We start from the raw sequence: 22,264 nt of genomic DNA, 5'->3' as shown, positions 1-22,264 counted from the left end.
ATGTCGCATAAGTCTTAAGATCTCTCCATTCAGAGTTGGACTCTCTCTGTGGTGAACCTTAGCTGGTATTATCGATTTTTCTGTGCCACCTGTAAGACCCCATCATACCTCCCTCTCTTACACAGTCCTCATCTGACTCTGTACTTTGGGTAACTCCAAAGCCAACTCAGTTGGCCTCAGATTTTTATTTCCCCAATTACATGTAAAATAAGGTGCTATTCCTGTTTCCTAGTTATGCCATAGGTGTGAACTGTGTGTGCTTTTAGTTGCTCTTCCTAATGATTTGTATATTTTTTGGAAGTTTTGTAGGGAGATTGGGGTTTAGATGGTGGTTATTATCCTATGAGTATCTGGAATTCTAGCCCTTTAAGTATTTTGCAGTCAAGTCTCTAGGTAACATTGAGATTGAACCACATAAAATTGCAATTTTTGTGGGTCGAGAACTACTGAATATCAGCAGCTCTTTGTGGTTCCACCTGACAGAAACGTAAGCAATCTCTTTACCCTTGTGTTTCATGCCTTAGTGAAATATTATATGATAAAGGTATTATTTTTAGTATTAATTCCAAGGTGATTCAGGCTATATTTTTCAATCAACCTTACTGAGGTTTAATTAATATTCAATAAAATATACCCATTCTAGTGTACAGTTCAGTGAGTAATGACAGTTGTTTACACTTGTGTAACCATCACCACTGTCTAGATACAGAACTTTTCCACGACTCTAAAAAGCTCTAGTGTATACCTCTGTAGTCAGCCCACCCCCCACTCCAAGAAACCACTAAACCATTTCTGTCATTAGATTAGATTTCTAAAAAAGGCCACATTCCTAAATAGGCCTGTCAGTCTTGCATGATCTGAAGTTTGCTTACCTCTCCAGTGTCATGTGTCTATCATTCCTCTCTATATATGTGTTGGCCTTAGGGGCTTTTCACTTATGAGTCCATCCATCCATTTTCTGCCTGGCAATTTAAATTTCACATGCCTTGAACTGATGTCTATCTCTGCGGGATCCATGATGCTTTTCTCTTCCATGCCTTTGCTCATGCTGTTCTCTCTGCCAGGAAAGCACTTTCCTTCTTAACTAACATTCTTCCTAGCCTGACTTATTCCTACTTATCTTCCTAAAATCAGCTTATACTATTGATTTTAGATTGGGCGTTAGGTATTTATCAATTTTATTTTCTTTACTATTGGGTTGGCCAAAAATTTCTTTTGGAAACCGAAACAAACTTTTTGGCCAACCCAATATATAATTATTTGTCTCCTTCACTAGTCTGAGCTCCTTGAGGGCAGCAATGCCTTCTTCAATTTGTTTTTCCATCACCTATGTGCCTGGCACATGATAGGTACTTAATAAATGTTTGATTAATGATAAATGAGTTTCAACTCCTGTATATAATTTGAGTTAAAATTAAATCTCCATAGGATAAGTTAAAGAAGTCTTTAATAGATACTTAGACAAACTGAAATTGAACTAATAGCATCCTTTAATTGTGAGGAGAAATGGGCATTGTTTCGTTAGACACCATAGTTCTACTTGCTGAAATCAGTTTTAAATTAATTTTTCAGTTCTTCTCTAGCCATGTGTTTTTGAAACTGCACCAAGCAGTGTCTATGGAGAAAAATAGTCTAGCTTGTTCAGAGTATGAGCTATATGGAATAATAATGTGGTTTAAGAATCTAAAAAGAAAGAAAATTTGTTTAGTTTCCATCTACATTCACTTTAAGCTTTGGTAAGTATATCAGTTAATTGTCTAAGTATGTATCTCCTGTCATATTGTAAGCTCAAGGGCCAGAGGCAGCTCATACCAGTCTTTCTTCCTTTAAGTTTCTTTTTTTTTTTTTTTTTTTTTTGCGGTACGCGGGCCTCTCACTGTTGTGGCCTCTCCCGTTGCGGAGCTCAGGCTCCGGACGCGCAGGCTCAGCGGCCATCGCTCACGGGCCTAGCCGCTCCGCGGCATGTGGGATCTTCCCGGACCGGGGCATGAACCCATGTCCCCTGCATCGGCAGGCGGACTCTCAACCACTGCGCCACCAGGGAAGCCCTCCTTTAAGTTTCTTGTCTTTAATAGATAGTAAGTGTTTTGAGTTGATTCTGTGGTTCATGTTTATTGTCCTGTTACATACCCAGGCATGGTACCCTACTATTTTCACCCTAAAATTGTATTAGGTATGAAGAAAATTGTTTAATCTTAATGCCAGTCATCAGTTTATGATTATGGATAACAACCTGATATGGGCTAAACTAAATGAGTTTGAAATAATACATCTTGAAAAATCTGCATTTTAATATCCATTTATATTATAAGAATTGGGACAAACAATAGTGGTCTCTTGATGGACAGGAATAATTTCCAAGTGTTATAAAAATCACTATTATGTTCAAACCTTTGTTCTCTCTGAATGTATACCTTTATAATATGATACCATTTTTACCTTAACCAGATTTTTATGCTCTTCTCTCAGAGCAAATAGCATGATTCTTATTATGTTGGCAACCTGATTTTGTGACTTTTTTTTTAACAGCAATTAGATATAGTTTAATAGAGCTTCTCTTTTGTGTGATAACTATACATATATATATATAATTTTTTATTGGTATAGTTGTTTTACAATGTTTTGGTAGTTTCTACTGTACAGTGAAGTGAATCAGCCATATGTATACATATATCTTGCTTTTTTGGATTTCCTTCCCATTTAGGTCAACACAGAGCACTAAGTAGAGTTCCCTGTGCTATACAGCAGGTTCTCATTAGTTATCTATTTTATACATATTAGTGTATATATGTGTGACTTTGTTTTTATAAACCAGGAGGGATCTGAAAAACGACTGTCTACTGCCAGCAGAGCTGGCTCAGAGTTAACTGTGACTACTATTCTTTTTGGATTCTGTCACTGAATAACAGAGTTATCTAAGCTTTTCTGGAGGAACTTATGTTTTAGCTAAGAATAAAGTTCAGCAAAACATATAGGCACATTGTACTTCTGAAAAAACACTTTTAAACATAATCTATGATCATGCTTTGTTGTATGGTAATTTTAAAAATTTGAAAATGCTACAGGTGCTCAAACTTACCTCTATGTGACATTTTAAAAATAGGACACTATAATTTGAAAATTTCCCATTTTGATTAATAAAGGTTAATATTTTCCCATTTTATTTTATATTTATACCTATTGTTTTAAAATATAACTTTATTTTGCCTTGTAGTGTATGCAGAGAATATTTCCAAAATGGTGGGAAGAGAAAAGCACTTGAAAAAGATGAAAAAAGAGCTGTACTCGCCACTAAGACCACTCCAGCCTTAAATACGCATGAATCTTCTAAACTTGAAGGTCATTTAACCAACCTCAGCTTTACAAACCCTGAATTTATAACTGAGTAAGTACACTTTTCTACTTAGATTATTAACATTATCCTGGATAGCTGTGTTAATAATGTAAAATAGTGTAATGGTTTACACCAAGTAGTGAGCATTTTGCTTGCTTCTCTGGTAGTATGTAAGTCTGAGAAATGTTAATTTGTAATATTATTAGGTAGGAAAGTAGCATAAAATTTTAGGGGATATCTGGGAAACTAGTAGTTCCATAACATCGATTGTTCTCACTAAAAATGAGAAAGAATCATTCATTAAATGTTACATTTTATGGTAATACAAAGAATCAAAACAGTGAAATCCAATTAAATTAAATTTAAAGTGGCTATCCACTGACAAATCACAAATAAGGAATTAATGGAAGATTATTAATAGAACCAATTCCCATTATTGTATTTTCAATATAAAAATCTGCCTGCTGGTAATATATATATATGCATATAGGCATAAATTTTATTTAATAAGTACATGAGTATTTTCCCAGTTTTATTGAGGCATAATTGACATGTAACACTGTTTAACACATACAACAAAGTGATTTAATATATGTATATATTGTGAAATGATTACCACAGTAAGTTTAGTTAACCATCCCTCACCTCACCTAATTACTATTTTTTTTCCTTATGAGAATGTTTAGAAATTTTCAAATATACAATACAGTATTGTTAACTGTAGTTACCATGCTGGATATTACATCTCCAGAACTTATTTATCTTATAATTGGAAGTACCTTTCACCCAATCCCTAAATTTGTGATCTGACAGTCACAAATCTGATTTTGTTTGTATGAGTTTGACTTTTTTTTTTTGACTCTACATAGAAGTAAGATCATACAGTATTTGTCTTTTCATGTCTGACTTACTTAGTGCAGTGACCTCAAGGTCCATCCATATTGTTGCAAATGGCAGGATTTCCCATTTTTTATGGCTAAATAATATTTCATTGTGTATGTTTTATAATCCAATTAATTATTAATAGTATTAAAATTATTTATATACCTTAGTACCAGATAAATTTGTGGAATCAAGTAATATTGTATTACTCTCTTGAAAATGTTAAGCTCAAATAATTCTAGAAACATTTCTAATAGACACTGCAGGCTAACCATGGAAATAAAATTAAATTAACCTCTTAAAACATTTCCAAACCTGTAGATATCAACATAACATTACCTTTGGTTACTTTGATTTTATACCATGTTGAAATATTATCTAGTTAGGTATAAGCAGTTTCATTCAAAAATGAATATACCTTTGATTAGTTCTGTAGGAAAAGATCTTTACCTTTATTCAAAGGTTACTACAAAGCTTACAAAGCATAATGAGTTACTAAACATCTTATAACTCAGGTGTTACGAACATTCTTAAATATTTTTAAAATATTGACCAGCATAAGAAATTATATAGTTAACAGTGCTATCAAAAACAGGTACATATGGAAAATGTGAACCCTAGAATTTCTATATCGTTCTTTCTTATAGTCTCTGTTTCATTGTTGAGATTACCTTGTTTATTAAGTCATTGTCATATTTTCCTTTTACTCTTTTGAACGTGGTTTCTTTGAATTCTTTGAACATTTTTATAATAGCTAATTTGAGGTCTTTGCTAAATACAACATTTGGGCTCACTCAGAATCTATTTACTGCTCTTTTTCTTGAATATGGACTACACTTTCCTGTTTTTCTCTGCATGTCTCATAATTTTTTGTTGAATACTGTCCAATATATTTTTGAAGTTATAGAAACTCTTGTTTTGGATTTTTCCCCAAGGAGGGTGGTGGTGGTGGTGATGGTTTTTAGTAATCTCCCTGCACTTAATCTGTGGGGTCTGTTTCCCTGGTAGTTCGTACATTACTATTATTTTTATTTTTTTAGGCTGGTTTCCTATGGTTTGTACCTGTGTCTGCACAGATTAGGGGTCAATGATAGGTCAGAGGTTGTGCTCAAACACCTCTCCAGCCTGTAAGGCTCCCACCCTCTGCCAGTGGATGTGTGTTGATTTGGGAGTACATTTAAAATTCAGGCAGTTTCCAAGTCTGCCTCACTTTTTGCTTTTTATCAGGCCCTCGTGGGTCTCCGTGCATGTTCATTTAGCCTCCCAATCAGCCAAGGCTATGTGGAAAGCTTATCTAGCCCTTCTGTGCCTCTCTCATTTCCAGGATATTTCTGGAATTTCTAAATTTCTGACCAGTCTTCCAGTCTACAGCTCTGGCCAACCAAAACTGCAGCCTGAAGCTAGCATAGCTGCTGACTTGCCCTGTTTGTTTCTTACCATGTTTGTTACTTTTACTGACATTGTTCTGTGGGTTTTTCACCCTCTGCTCCAAATCCTGTTAACCCCTTCCAGCAGGGAAGTTGCTGTTTCTCACAGCCAGCCCTGTCCTCAAAGAACTTGCATACCAACTGAGCAAAGGGTGGGGATGATGAGAGTGGCTTCAGGCAAAGACACCACAGATCCCCACTGTTGTTAGCTAAGATTTAGCTGGTTTTCATGAATGAACACTTTGCAACGTGTTTGCCTAGGTTTGAGCCCTGAAATGGTTGTGTTTGATGATTGTGTTCTTTGTTATAGTTGTTTACTGAGGAGTGGATTTGCCAGCCTCTCCCCTGCTGAAATTTTAGTTTAGAAATTTTAGAAATTTAAAAATTTTAGTCTCTGATTTAATTTTAAAGGAGAAAAAGTAGTTTTAAGTATTTAAAGGAAATATGATTGTTATAGGTCAGGACTTACTTTGTATTGAAATTAAGCATTGAAACATCTTAGCCTAGGATGGCTAGGTTCAGATTTTCTTCATTCTAGAAACTACTTTGTATAGCATCTGGCCCCAATATGTGTATGTAGACTTATCCCTCCCGCTCCTCCTACCATTATTGCAGCCCGTATTCTAGTCTTATGGAACTGTTTAAATTCCCCTAGTGGCGTATGCATGTTCTCATTTTCTGGCATTTGCAAGTACAATATATCCTCTTTCTGATCAACTGTTGCTGTATTATATTAGGCTATATTTGAAGCATCTTCCCTTCCAGAACTTAACTTGAACTTCTCAAAAGAATTGGTACTCTGGTACCAATATCAAACTTTTAATAACTCTATTACAGTACTTATCACGTTGTATTAAAATCACTATTGTATATTTTCCTGACTGCAAATGAAATAAGATAACAGTATGAAAAATTTGCATGTAGAGAAGATTATAGGCGTAGAAAAATTATTACTCAATCCTGGTTACATTTAGGTATATTTCTTTCCAGTCTTTTTAATAGGCACTGTTTTCTTACACAATAGAGACCGTGCAGTATAAAAAATTTTGTGTAAACTGCTCTTCCTGTGCTATTAAAACATTCATTCTACATTATATTTTATCATAAATATCTACCACTTTATGTGTCTAAATATAAAGTGATACTCATGCAAAATAATAATCAATTTTTCCAAAGAGAATTTCTCACTCTCTTACATATACACACTTCTAGAGAGGTAGATGAAACAGTCAAAGGTCAGATGTTTACTCTCTTTATTTATAGATATTATTATGTAGGAAGATATGTATTTGTTACTATCTAAATCTGTTTGACTTCCGACTTTGGATAGCAAGTGTAGCTAGCAACGGTTATCTTTTTCCCGGTCTCACCACAAAATCAAGTCATTTTGATTTCCGGGTTCAGATAGTGAGGGCTCACATAGCAAAAATACCTTGGGTTTTTTTAACTTACATTTTATGAAAAGCAAAAATTTATTACTACTAGAGTCACTTTTTTTTCTTCTAACTTTATTGAGATGTAATTGACATATAACGTTGTGTAAGTTTAAGGTTACGACATAATGATTTTATACATGCATATGTTACTCATTACAACAATAAGGTTAGTTAATACAGCAATTACTTCACATAGTTACAATTTTGTGTGTGTTTCTGAGGAGAGAACTTTTTAAATCTCTCTTAGACAACATTCAAATATACAGTACAGTATTGTTAACTATATTCACGTACAGAACATTACCTTACATTACATCCCCAGAAACTGATTCATCTTATAACTGGAAATTTGTACCCTTTGGCCACCTTTACCATTTTCTCCCCCTCCACCTCCTGCCCCTGACAATCTGCTCTCTGTTTCTATGAGTTTGATTTTTATAGATTCCACATTTAAGTGGGATCATAAGTGTCTTTCTCTGTCTAATTTATTTCACTAAGCATAATGCCCTCAAGTTTCATCCACGTTGTTGCATATGGCAGAATTTCCTTCTTTTATGGCTGAATAACATTCCATTGTGTGTGTGTGTATCACATTTTCTTTTTTTTTTTAACATCTTTATTGGAGTATAATTGCTTTACAATGGTGTGTTAGTTTCTGCTTTAGAACAAAGTGAATCAGTTACACATATACATATGTTCCCATATCTCTTCCCTTTTGCATCTCCCTCCCTCCCACCCTCCCTATCGCACCCCTCTAGGTGGTCACAAAGCACCCAGCTGATCTCCCTGTGCTATGCGGCTGCTTCCCACTAGCTATCTATTTTACGTTTGGTAGTGTATATATGTCCATGCCACTCTCTCACTTTGTCACAGCTTACCCTTCCCCCTCCCCATATCCTCAAGTCCATTCTCTAGTAGGTCTGTGTCTTTATTCCCCTCATGCCCCTAGGTTCTTCATGACCTTTTTTCTTTTTTTTTCTTAGGTTTCATATATATGTGTTAGCATCCAGTATTTCTTTTTCTCTTTCTGACTTACTTCACTCTGTATGACAGACTCTAGGTCCATCCACCTCACTACAAACAACTCAATTTCGTTTCTTTTTATGGCTGAGTAATATTCCATTGTATATATATGCCACATCTTCTTTATCCATTAATCTGTCGATGGACACTTAGGTTGCTTCCATGTCCTGGCTATTGTAAATAGAGCTGCAGTGAACATTGTGGTACATGACTCTTCTTTAATTATGGTTTTCTCAGGGTATATGCCCAGTAGTGGGATTGCTGGGTCATATGGTAGTTCTATTTTTACTTTTTTAAGGAACCTCCATACTGTTCTCCATAGTGGCTGTATGAATTTACATTCCCACAACAGTGAAAGAGGGTTCCCTTTTCTCCACACCCTCTCCAGCATTTATTGTTTCTAGATTCTTTGTTGATGGCCATTCTGACTGGTGTGAGATGGTATCTCATTGTAGTTTTGATTTGCATTTCTCTAATGATTAATGATGTTGAGCATTCTTTCATGTGTTTGTTGGCAATCTGTATATCTTCTTTGGAGAAATGTCTATTTAGGTCTTCTGCCCATTTTTGGATTGTGTTGTTTGTTTTTTTGATATTGAGCTGTTTGTAAATTTTGGAGATTAATCCTTTGTTAGTTGCTTCATTTGCAAATATTTTCTCCCATTCTGAGGGTTGTCTTTGCACCTTGTTTATGGTTTCCTTTGCTATGCAAAAGCATTGAAGTTTCATTAGGTCCCATTTGATTATTTTTGTTTTTATTTCCATTTCTCTAGGAGGTGGGTCAAAAAGAATCTTGCTGTGATTGATGTCATAGAGTGTTCTGCCTATGTTTTCCTCTAAGAGTTTGATAGTGTCTGGCCTTACATTTAGGTCTTTAATCCATTTTGACTTTATTTTTGTGCATGGTGTTAGGGAGTGTTCTAATTTCATACTTTTACATGTACCTGTCCAGTTTTCCCAGCACCACTTATTGAAGAGGCTGTCTTTTCTCCACTGTATATTCTTGCCTCCTTTATCAAAGATAAGGTGACCATATGTGAATGGGTTTATCTCTGGGCTTTCTATCCTGTTCCATTGATCTATATTTCTGTTTTTGTGCCAATACCATACTGTCTTGATTACTGTAGCTTTGTAGTATAGTCTGAAGTCAGGGAGCCTGATTTCTCCAGCTCCATTTTTCTTTCTAAAGATTGCTTTGGCTATTTGGGGTCTTTTGTGTTTCCACACAAATGGTGAAATTTTGTGTTCTAGTTCTGTGAAAAATGCCAGGGGTAGTTTGATAGGGATTGCATTGAATCTGTAGATTGCTTTGGGTAGTAGAGTCATTTCACAATGTTGATTCTTCCAATCCAAGAACATGGTATATTTCTCCATCTATTTGTATCATCTTTAATTTCTTTAATCAGTGTCTGATAATTTTCTGCATACAGGTCTTTTGTCTCCTTAGGTAGGTTTATTTATTTATTTATTATTTTTTTTCTGTACGCGGGCCTCTCACTGTTGTGGCCTCTCCCGTTACGGAGCACAGGCTCCGGACACGCAGGCTCAGCGGCCATGGCTCACGGGCCCAGCCGCTTCGCGGCACGTAGGATCTTCCCGGACTGGGGCACGAACCCACGTCCCCTGCATCGGCAGGCAGACTCTCAACCACTGCGCCACCAGGGAAGCCCTACTTAGGTAGGTTTATTCCTAGATATTTTATTCTTTTGTTGCAATGGTAAATGAGAGTGTTTTCTTAATTTTACTTAAAGATTTTTCATCATTACTGTATAGGAATGCCAGAGATTTCTGTGCATTAATTTTGTATCCTGCTACTTTACCAAATTCATTGATTAGCTCTAGTAGTTTTCTGGTAGCATCTTTAGGATTCTCTGTGTATAGTATCATGTCATCTGCAAACAGTGACAGCTTTACTTCTTCTTTTCCAATTTGGATTCCTTTTATTTCTTTTTCTTCTCTGATTGCTGTGGTTAAAACTTCGAAAACTATGTTGAATAATTGTGGTGAGAGTGGGCAATCTTGTCTTGTTCCTGATTTTAGTGGAAATGGTTTCAGTTTTTCACCATTGAAGACGATGTTGGCTGTGGGTTTGTCATATATGGCCTTTATTATGTTGAGGAAAGTTCCCTCTATGTCTACTTTCTGCAGGGTTTTTATCATAAATGGGTGTTGAATTTTGTCGAAAGCTTTCTCTGCATCTATTGAGATGATTATATGGTTTTTCTCCTTCAATTTGTTAATATGGTGTATCACGTTGATTGATTTGCGTATATTGAAGAATCCTTGCATTCCTGGAATAAACCCCACTTGATCATGGTGTATGATCCTTTTAATGTGCTGTTGGATTCTGTTTGCTAATACTTTGTTGAGGATTTTTGCATCTATGTTCATCAGTGATATTGGCCTGTAGTTTTCTTTCTTTGTGACATCTTTGGCTGGTTTTGGTATCAGGGTGATGGTGGCCTCGTAGAATGAGTTTGGGAGTGTTCCTCCCTCTGCTATATTTTGGAAGAGTTTGAGAAGGATAGGTGTTAGCTCTTCTCTAAATGTTTGAAAGAATTCGCCTGTGAAGCCATCTGGTCCTGGGCTTTTGATTGTTGGAAGATTTTTAATCACAGTTCAATTTCAGTGCTTGAGATTGGCCTCTTCATATTTTCTGTTTCTTCCTGGTTCAGTCTCAGCAGGTTGTACATTTCTAATAATTTGTCCATTTTTTCCAGGTTGTCCATTTTATTGGCATAGAGTTGCTTGTAGTAATCTCTCATGATCCTTTATATTTCTGCAGTGTCAGTTGTTACTTCTCCTTTTTAATTTCTAATTCTGTTGATTTGAGCCTTCTCCCTTTTTTTCTTGATGAGTCTGAGTAATGGTTTATCAATTTTGTTTATCTTCTGAAAGAACCAGCTTTTAGTTTTATTGATCTTTGCTATTGTTTCCTTCATTTCTTTTTCATTTATTTCTGATCTGACAGTTATGATTTTTTTCCTTCTGCTAACTTTGGGGTTTTTTTGTTCTTCTTTCTCTAATTGCTTTAGGTGCAAGTTTAAGTTGTTTATTGGGATGTTTCCTGTTTCTTAAGGTAGGATTATATTGCTATAAACTTCCCTCTTAGAACTGCTTTTGCTGCATCCCATAGGTTTTGGGTCGTCGTGTCTCCACTGTCATCTGTTTCTAGGTATTTTTTGATTTCCTCTCTGATTTCTTCAGTGATCACTTGGCTATTAAGTAGTATATTGTTTAGCCTCCATGTGTTTGTATTTCTTACAGATCTTTTCCTGTAATTGATATCTAGTCTCATAAAGTTGTGGTTGGAAAAGATACTTGATACGATTTCAATTTTCTTAAATTTACCAAGGCTTGATTTGTGACCCAAGATACGATCTATCTCGGAGAATGTTCCATGAGCACTTGAGAAGAATGTGTATTCTGTTGTTTTTGGATGGAATGTCCTATAAATATCAATTAAGTCCATCTTGTTTAATGTATCAGTTAAAGCTTGTGTTTCCTTATTTATTTTCATTTTGGATGATCTGTCCATTGGTTAAAGAGGGGTGTTGAAGTCCCCTACTATAATTGTGTTACTGTCGATTTCCCCTTTTATGGCTGTTAGTATTTGCCTTATGTATTGAGGTGCTCCTATGTTGGGTGCATAAATGTTTACAATTGTTATATATTCTTCTTGGATCAATCCCTTGATCATTATGTAGTGTCCTTCTTTGTCTCTTGTAATAATCTTTATTTTAAAGTCTATTTTGTCTGATATGAGAATTGCTACTCCAGCTTTGTTTTGATTTCCATTTGCATGGAGTATCTTTTTCCATCCGCTCACTTTCAGTCTGTGTGGGTCTCTTGTAGACAGCATATCTATGGGTCTTGTTTTTGTATCCATTCAGCGAGTCTTTGTCTTTTGGTGGGAGCATTTAATCCATTTACATTTAAGGTAATTATCGATATGTATGTTTCTATTCCCATTTTCTTAATTGTTTTGGTTTGTTATTGTAGATCTTTTCCTTCTCTTGTGTTTCCTGCTTAGAGAAGTTCTTTTAGCATTTGTTGTAAAGCTGGTTTGTTGGTGCTGAATTCTCTTAGCTTTTGCTTCTCTGTAGAGATTTTAATTTCTCTGTCAAATCTGAATGAGATCGTTGCTGGGTAGAGAGAGTAATCTTGGTTGTAGGTTTTTCTCCTTCATCACTTTAAATATGTCCTGCCACTCCCTTCTGGCTTGCAGAGTTTCTGCTGAAAGATCAGCTGTTAACCTTATGGGGATTCCCTTATATGTTATTTGTTGTTTTTCCCTTGCTGCTTTTAATATGTTTTCTTTGTACTTAGTTTTTGATAGTTCGATTAATATGTGTCTTGGGGTGTTTCTCCTTGGATTTTTCCTGTATGGGACTCTCTATGCTTCCTGGACTTGATTAACTATTTCCTTTCCTATATTAGGGAAGTTTTCCACTATAATCTCTTCAAATATTTCCTCAGTCCCTTTCTTTTTCTCTTCTTCTTCTGGGACCCCTATAATGTTGGTGCATTTAATGTTGTCCAAGAGGTCTCTGAGACTGTCCTCAGTTCTTTTCATTCTTTTTTCTTTATTCTGCTCTGCAGTAGTTATTTCCACTATTTCATCTTGTAGGTCACTTATCCGTTCTTCGCCCTCAGTTATTCTCCTATTGATCCCTTATAGAAAATTTTTAATTTCATTTATTGTGTTGTTCATCATTGTTTGTTTGTTCTTTAGTTCTTCTAGGTCCTTGTTAAACATTTCTTGTATTTTCTCTATTCTATTTCCAAGATTTTGGATCATCTTTACTATCATTATTCTGAATTCTTTTTCAGGTAGACTGCCTATTTCCTCTTTAGAGTCACTTTTTAAAGTCATCTATAGCTCAGAATTGAGATGTGACACTTTTTGAATCTGTATATAATGTGATTGCTGGAAATTTTATCCCAAGCCCCAATTACTACCATTCCTTCTAATACTAAGATAGCTGTGTCCCGACCCTCCTTCATGTTGTACATATATACTTGTAAATGATACAAAATAAGTACTTTGCTTCCTTTTAAAAAGTATTATTTTTTCAAAACATTTACCAAATAGGCTGTATTCTGGGCCATAAAACACACCTTAACAAATTTAGAATGATTTGAGTTATATAAAGTATTCTCTCAGACCACAATAGAATTAAAATATAAATCAATAACAAAAAGAACTGGAAAATCCCAAAATATTTATAGATTATCTAATTAGCACATGGGTCAAACAAGAAGTCTCAGGAGAAATTTTAAAATACTTTGCACTAATTGCACTAAATGAAAATGCATCTTATCAAAATTGTAGAGATGTGGTGAAAGCATGCTTAGAGGGAAATTTTTAACATTGAATGCATATATTAGAAAAGAAGAAAAATGTAAAATCAGTAATGTAAACTTCTACCTTAGGAAACTAGAAAAACAAGAGCAAGTTAGATCCAAAATAAGCAGAGAAAAAGAAATAATAAAACTTAGAGCAGAAATTAACAAAATTGAAAACAGGAAAGCCATAGAGAAAATCAGTGAAACTGAAAGCTGGTTCTTTGAAGGTCAATAAAATTGATAAACCTCTGGTCAAGCTAACCAAAAAAAAAAAAAAAAGATAAATTACTAATATTAGAAATGAAAGAAGGGGATCACTACTGATCCCATTGACAATAAAAGGATAATATAGGCATATTATGAATAACTCTGCCCACAAATTCAATAACTTAGATGAAATTTCTTGAAAGACACAATCTACGAAAACTCACACAAAGAGAAATAGATCATCTGAATAGGTTTTTATTAATTAAAGAAGTTAAAACAATAATGAATAGTCTTCCAAAACAGAAAGCATCAGGCCTAGTTGGTTGCACTGGTGATATCTACCATTTAAGGAAAAAAAGACCAATTCTCTACAATCTGTTCCACAATATAGAATTAGAGGGAACACTTCTGAATTCATTCTGTGAGGCCAGCAGAATGTAATTTAAGATGTTAAACCAGTCTTCCCATTTCCCAATCTAAAGTAAAAAAGAAAAATTTTAAATAAAAGAAAATCATATGAAATCAGAAAAATAAAATTCATTCTGTGATGTTCTAGTACTTGCCATGGTAGAAACATGGCATACATGCTTTCATAATACTTTCCAATATCCATGATAAATGTAGGTAGTTGGTCATTGGATCTTTCCTACAGAGCCTGGACTTGGCCTCAGAATCCCTTTTACACAGCACTCTAAGAAGCTGTTTCCAATTAATCAGTCAATATAAGAGAAGAAACTCATCTGCCATTTATTTCCATTACTGTTGTTACAAATAGAACACACAGTTTTGACTCTAAGTTTCTTAGCATCTAAGCCAAGGATTCGAATAGGATCATTTTTTTATTTCTTTTTTTTTTTAAGGATTGTCTGTTCATGTCATTTGCTCACTTAAGTTTTATGATCTTAAGTCTGTCAATTTGTATGAGCTCTTTAGTACTCAGGATATTACTGGACATTTATAGTGATTTGAGTGGGGCCTTAACACATGCTTCATGGATAAAAGAACAGCCAGACAGATGGATGGATGGATGGAAGGAAATGAAAGAAGGAAAGACATATGTAGGACAGTAGAATCAGGTTTTTCTAATCATCTACTTGAGATTTAGTTAATTGGTAGAGAAAGGGGAAAGGAAGAGGTGGCACTGAGCAAAAGGAAAGACTATTTATTAGATGGTCACTGCCAATCCAAGAGTCTTAGGGACCTTACCTGAATACTGCCTTAGGATGTAAGATATTGGACATATTCTTTTTTTTTTAATTAATTTATTTATTTTTGCTGTGTTGGGTCTTCGTTTCTGTGTGAGGGCTTCCCCTAGTTGTGGCAAGCGGGGACCACTCTTCATCGTGGTGCGCGGGCCTCTCACTATCGCAGCCTCTCTTGTTGCGGAGCACAAGCTCCAGACGCACAGGCTCAGTAGTTGTGGCTCACGGGCCTATTTGCTCCGCGGCATGTGGGATCTTCCCAGACCAGGGCTCGAACCTGCATCCCCTGCATTGGCAGGCAGACTCTCAACCACTGCACCACCAGGGAAGCCCCTGGACATATTCTTAAGAGGCTTGTGACAGAAAGAGAATACAATACATGATGATAGGTAATATCTAATAAAGAGGACCTCATTCGACATATTAATGCTGGTTTTGAGAGTTCGGTTTATAATAATTAAGTAGTGGTTTTGAATACCATTTTAATGTTCTTTTTTTTCAAAGTTTTAGTTAGCAGTTGATTTTTATTCAGTTTTTAGCATTCTTTGTATTTTCTTTGGCTTTTAACTTTGAAGGTTATCCTAGTAAGTAAAAGATATTACAGTAGTAAAGGAGGAAGTTAAATGTCTTTTGAACATAATGCAGTATATAAATGAAAAATTTGTTTCAGTAGTGCTTTTCAGGTGTTTTGCTTTGAGTTTGAAATGCATTACATATTAATCAAAGCATATATACAAGTATAAATTTGAACCTGAGAGTAAAATTCTTCATTTATTTCACTGAAACACTAAATGGATAAAATTGTGATTACAGGTATCAAATATGGAGTTTTAGAAATATTAAGATATTAAGTCCCACTTCCCTGGTGGCGCAGTGGTTAAGAATCTGCCTGCCAGTGCAGGGGACATGGGTTCGAGCCCTGGTCTGGGAAGATCCCACATGCCGCAGAGCAACTAAGCCTGTGCGCCACAACTACTGGGCCTGCGCTCTAGAGCCCGCAAGCCACAACTACTGAAGCCCGTGTGCCACAACTACTGAAGCCTGTGCGCCTAGAGCCCGTGCTCTGCAACAAGAGAAGCCACTGCAATGAGAAGCCCATGCACCGCAACTAAAGTAGCCCCCACTCGCTGCAACTAGAGAAGAGCCTGCGTACAGCAATGAAGACCCAACACATACATACATACATACATACATACATAACTAAATAAATAAAATTAATAAAAAAGAGACAGACATGATGGCTGATGCCTTTTGTTAAAAAAAAGAAGATATTAAGTCCCATTTAAAGCCATGTATAATATTTTTAAACTATTTCTACAGAAACAATGTGTATTAATTACCAATTCAAAATGTAAAGTTTTCCTCCATAGGTTTTCTTCATTTAAAAAATATATATATTGGAGATTATGAATAAGCTGAATGCTAATAATCCGTGCTTATCAGTTGCTCCTTTTTAAAACGTTAGATAGTTCCTTTCCCAATTTTAACACTGGCTTAGAGAATAACCTTGGGAAAATATCTAACATTCCTGAGTTACCCTTTATTTATAAAAATAAAATAATGCTGTATAGTCTTCTAACTGTTAAAAGAAAATAGGAAGAACTATGTATAAAAACCCCAAAGATCAGAGCTTTCAGATAATGACCCAAAGTACTAGATGTTGAGAATGAAAGTAATGATGCTTATATAGGTTCAAAGCATCATTTGGGTAACAATAGCACAATGGGCAAATCATCATAAGAAGAATACCATGATCCAGACCTCTATAATCTGACTGTATATATAAAGGAAAATGATGACCAAAAAATATTTTCTACGAAAAATTCAGTTTGGAGGCATTCTTTTTTTTTTTTTAATTTATTTATTTTTGGCTGTGTTGGGTCTTCATTGCTGCACAGCAGCTTTGTCTAGTCGCGGTGAGTGGGGGCTAATTTTAGTTGCAGTGCACAGGCTTCTCATTGTGGTGGCTTCTCTTGTTGCAGAGCATGGGCTCTAGGCACGTGGGCTCAGTAGTTGTGGCTTGCGGGCTCTAGAGCGCAGGCTCAGTAGTTGTGGCTCATGGGCTTAGTTGCTCCATGGCATGCGGAATCTTCCTGGACCGGGGCTTGAACCCGTGTCCCCTGCATTGGCAGGTGTATTCTTTTTTTTTTTTTTTTTTTGCGGTACGCGGGCCTCTCACTGTTGTGGCCTCTCCCCACTGCGGAGCACAGGCTCCGGACGCGCAGGCTCAACGGCCATGGCTCATGGGCTCAGCCGCTCCACGGCACGTGGGATCTTCCCAGACCGGGGCACGAACCCATGTCCTCTGCATCGGCAGGCAGACTCTCAACCACTGCGCCACCAGGGAAGCCCTGGCAGGTGTATTCTTAACCACTGCGCCACCAGGGAAGTCCCTGTTTGGAGGAATTCTTAAAGTAAATGTGCTTCCTTAGCAAGATTTAAAGCATACCCCCAAAATTCTGTTAACTTCAGTTTATAAGATTTTTAATATAGTTCTGTATATTATGTCCTCAACAGATAGTAAATTAAAGATTTACTATCTAAAACAAGTTGTTTATTATTTTGGTAACTGGAATTGAATCTAATTTGATCTAATAAAAAATATAAAGCTAATTAGACTTACATGGAATTATATAAATATAATTTAGGAAATAGAGTCTTTGGTGTTTTAGCTAACAGATTACCATTTTCTAGCGAGTTACCTAAAGCCTAATAAAACTCGTCCTGAAACAAATATCAATGAATGTTATTCATTTTATGGGGGTGGCAGAGGCATGTGCTATTACCTATTTTATGAGTCTTAATGGTAATTTAGTGGTTATTAACAATCAACTTACGTATTCTCCTTATGATTACAGTGTTATCTTTAAAAAATAAATGTCTTCATCTTAATACATGTGCTGTAAGGACACGTCCTTTTATCAGTCCATTTCTTGTTATTTCTTACTAGCAGTACATCCCCTTTCTTTGCCTCTTAAATGCTGGTCCTGTGCTTCTACTCTTCATTTTCATCTCCTCTCTTGGCAGCTTAATTTACTTCCATAGTTTCGGTTACCACGTATATGCCCATGATACCAAGTCTGTATTTCCAGTTCAAAGCTCTGATCTGAGCTTCGTATATCTAGGTGCCTACTAAACTCTGTTTGCATTTGTGCCTGTGAGATACCCTTGTATCATGAGCAAGCTAATATTCTCCCCTTTCCTACTCTGAATCACCCCAATTTTTTCCTCTTCCAATGTTCCCTGTTTCATTAAATACATCTGTATGCCCAAGCTAGAAACGTAAAGATTTTATCTTGACTCCTTCCCTATCTCACTTCCCACATCCATTTAATCACCAAGCCCTATTATCGTTTCTAAGTTCTCAATATCACTTCAGTCAGTCTACATCTCTCTGTCCTCTTCTCCCACCAGGGCAATTACAATAGACTTCTATTTCCAGTCTTATTGCAATTCATTCTCCACAGTTAAACCTGAGAATTTTTTTCTGAAACATAAACCTGATAATGCCAGCTCTCTTACCTAAAACTGTTCAGGGATTTTCTTTTGCTCTTCAGATAAAATGCAGGCTCCTTAACATAACATAGAAAATCCTTCATTATTGACCTAGGCATCCCTCATTTCCTCAGTACCTTTTCTTTTTAACTATATGACTTAATAATACTGATCTTTCTTTTATTCATGTAGAACTCCAGCTTCGGCCTGGTGTTTTTCCCTCTGCCCAGAACATCCTCTCACAACCCATCATTCAACCCCTTCACCTGGATAATTTCCTGTTAATCCTTACATATAGTCTTAAACATTCAACACTCTGAGGAGGAACTTCCTTTACTCCTAGATTTGGTATCATCAACAAGGCTACAGAATCCTCTAACATAGCAGATTTCAAAGTGTGATCCATGGATCTCTAGGAGTCTCCGAGGCCCTTTTGGGGAGGTCTGTGAGTTCAAAGTATTTCCATGTTAATATTAAAATATTATTTGCCTTTTTTACCATGTTGCTATTTGTACTGATAGTTCAGAAGCAATGGTGGATAAAATTGCTGACATCTTAGCACAAATCAAGGCAGTGAAACCAAATTATATTAATAGTCGTATTCTTCGCCATGCACCCACAATTTAAAAAAAAAAGTCCAGTTTCAACTTGATTATTGGTGATGAAGCAATAAAAATTATAAATTGTATTAAACTTAACTATTGAGTAATTGTCTTTTTAATATGTCATGTGATGAAATGGGAAATACACAAAATGCACACTAAAGCATGATGGCATGATTATCCAGCTATTATCTGTTTAGCTAGACAACAGAGATCTGCAAAAAAAACTGTAAAACAGTGTCACTTTTCTCATGAATTTTTTGTTTTGGAAAATATAATTTTTTCCAAAAATGCTATTTATAAAGTTAGCCTGTGATGATTTTATTATTGCCATTTTTATGAATAAATTTTGAAAAATTTACTCAGCTATAATTTTTATACAGTAAATATCAATTGATATAACCCACATAAACAAAAGTTCTTTGATGTCTTCAGTAACTTTTAAGAGTAGAAAGTTATTCTGAAACCAAAAAGTTTGAAAACCCCTGCTCTAACTCACTGTATTTTCCTTATTCTGTTTATGGTTTGTCTTTCCTCTTAGACCACATTGTAAACCCTGTGAAGATAAGGTCCATGTCTGCCTTGTGGGTAACTCAGCTCCTAGCATAGTGCCAATACATACAAGGTCCCCAATAGATACTTGTTAAATTACTGAATTCAACAGCATGTGTTTATTATTATCTTGCATATTGTTGAAATGTGAGTCTAGAGCTAAGAAAAAAAAAATTTTTAATCAGAAAGTAGATATAGAAGTATCATCTGCATTTGGGGATTATTTTGATTGTTGGAAATACATGATATCATCTGGATATACAGAATATCACCTGAATCAGTCTGGAGAAAAATTGTAAAGTAGAAAGAGAGAAGGAAAGAGAGAAACCTTAATTATGGAACTTTAGGGAATGCTTATGTATAACAGGAATAAAAAGGAAGGTATAATGAATGTAAGAGTTAGGAGGACAATCATTAATTGGATACAGATTGAGAGGATGTTCTTCAGGGGGTTTATAGACTAATGATACTCTAAAGAGAAGCATGATAGCAAGTGAAAAGGTTAAGATAGGATAATGTCTTTAGGGAAATTCAGGAGTTCTCCCCAAATGACTACAACACACATATTATTTTGTACTTGTAAGTCTATAGAGTAAATTTTTTTATTATCTTGAATCATCTAAATAAGAATTCAACTGGATTTATTTTTAATGCTAATACAACAACATTAACTAAATTAGAGGATGGAGATATACAAGCAACTGGCTAAAGTCAAGGAACAGAAGATGTATGTATATGTATAGAATTGAGTGGGTTGAAGAGTAAATTGTGTTGTTTGTGCTGCAACTTTAAATCATCACCTCCTTCTTATCCCTAGGAGAATCACTTTCTTAATAAAAATCTCCTGTTTAGTACTTCTCCAAAAGAAATGCTTCACTTGAAAGCTTTGTTCTTATCCCCCCCTCATTTGTAGGTAAGTCTTTCTGGTCCGTAATTTTAAAAATCATTCATTACATTCAGAGAATGGATTTTCCATTAGTTAGTGCTACCTTTCCTAGTTAACTAGGATAACTTGGTTTTTTGGTATTGAACCTTAGAAAACATTCACTAATTTTATATGGAGTGTTCGAGAGTGATGGTACTTATGTTTTCTTTGACATTTTTTTTCTTCAGTCACTTGCCTTTTGATAAATATAACTCAGTCTTTGTCACAGCATTTTGATATGAAAGTGTCAAAATATTGCTGTGATAACTGTCATGGTTAAGGATAGTACTCTACAGATTTTATAAAGCTCTTCTGAGATCTAGTACTTAGGCCTAGACAGGATCTATAGTTTGAGATCTATAGTGAAGAATAGAGTTAGTGTCTGGCTTTCTAAACCTTCAACCATAAAGCTTGTGGGAAAGCTGCTATTTAGAGATAAAATGGGAACTGAAAGTCTGTAAACAATAAACAGCCTCCTTCCTGGGTTTCAGCCCACTCCCTCCTGACCTCTTCTGTTTCCCCAGGCAGCAGCAGGTAGCTCATAGCTTTCCTTCCTTGATTCTCGCCCGTTCTCCATGCTTCACTTGGCCCATGGAGACTGCCTACCTGCGGATCTGCCAAAGTCAGAGCTGGAGTCTTTAGATTAGTCACAGTGTTGCACAGAATTCTGAAATGTTTCCCTGCACCAAATTTAATAACACATTGTTACTAAGTTTATTCTTACTATACTGATAATAGCCAAATTAGTGATACTGAGTAACCGTATATGGAGGAGTGAATAGACACTTCAGTTCCCAAATCATATATTATTTATGACTCTTTTTTGAAGTGGTGGTCCTCATGTAGTACTATATATTTATTACATTGTGTGTATTTCCCATTCTCACTCAGTTCAGCTCTACTTATAGAAAGCCATATGAAAATAATTCATGATGTTTTATTTATACAGCACTTACCTAAATTAGATTCCTGCTGTGTAAATTTAAGGACAGTAAGTTTGCCTTACCACTGTATCATCAGTACCTACAGAATACCTGGCATACAATAAGTACTCAGTATATATTTGAATAAATGAAAGAAAAATGGAAACAATTGAGTAATCTAATATAGAAAGTATGAGCATAATTGCTTTACTTCTGGAGAATATTTTAAAATTAAGAATGTGGCCTTAAGAACATGACCAGAGATGAAGTGTGAATCTGAGGTGGAAGCCTTCTGTGAAATATGTAAGTTGTTAAAGAACCTTAGCCAGCTGGATGCTTCTCTACCTCAGTTTTCCAAACCAGTGGTTTTCAAAGAAACAATATTACCTGTGTTAATTTTTATCTAAGCCAACAGTGATAGAGGTCACAGCCTAGAACTCAAACTATAAATTTGAGTGTAGAGTAGTAAGGTATTTCAGAATGACATTGTCTACCTCACTCAATCTCTAAGCCTTTAGGCAATGTTTATTTGCTTTAAGAACTGTTTTAGAGGAAAAGCCTATTCCTCCCAAGATCTCTGTACTGTTATGGATTAACTCTAGATTGAATACATATTCTCAAAGGTAGAAACAATTTTAAAAACCTGGAAAAGTCTTTATGTTTGACAGAATTCACAGTAAATTAATCTAAGTAAAATAATCTACTCTATCATAAAATCACAAGAGAACTTGTGTCTGTGTCTAAAGGCCAGGTTTTCTTTAGGCTTTAATAGTAGTTGAGAACTTTAAAAAAGGGTTAGAAAATTCTAAAAGAATTAAGTTATTCACTTTAGTAACTGGCCCAAGGGGCATTATAATCTTCCTAACCATTATAATTTTCCAAACCATGTACTAATGTATAAAGCATC

At 35.5% G+C, this 22,264-nt stretch overlaps 1 protein-coding gene across 1 annotated transcript in view; it reads left to right on the top strand.

Moving 5' to 3' along the window:
• SAMTOR (S-adenosylmethionine sensor upstream of mTORC1) overlaps positions 1 to 22,264 on the top strand; it is an 87,418-nt gene that overhangs the window by 27,256 nt on the left and 37,898 nt on the right. Inside the window, exon 3 of the mRNA XM_081244850.1 lies at positions 3,215 to 3,385. Within this exon, the coding sequence (XP_081100976.1) occupies positions 3,215 to 3,385 (171 nt within the window). The remainder of the gene's footprint in view (positions 1 to 3,214; positions 3,386 to 22,264) is intronic.

Source organism: Mesoplodon bidens (genome assembly GCF_964165515.1).
Source record: "Mesoplodon bidens genome assembly, chromosome: 9".
NCBI classification, from domain to species: Eukaryota; Metazoa; Chordata; class Mammalia; order Artiodactyla; family Ziphiidae; genus Mesoplodon; species Mesoplodon bidens.
Note: the sequence above shows the minus strand (reverse complement) of the source record. Positions and strands in the feature narration are given on the sequence as shown.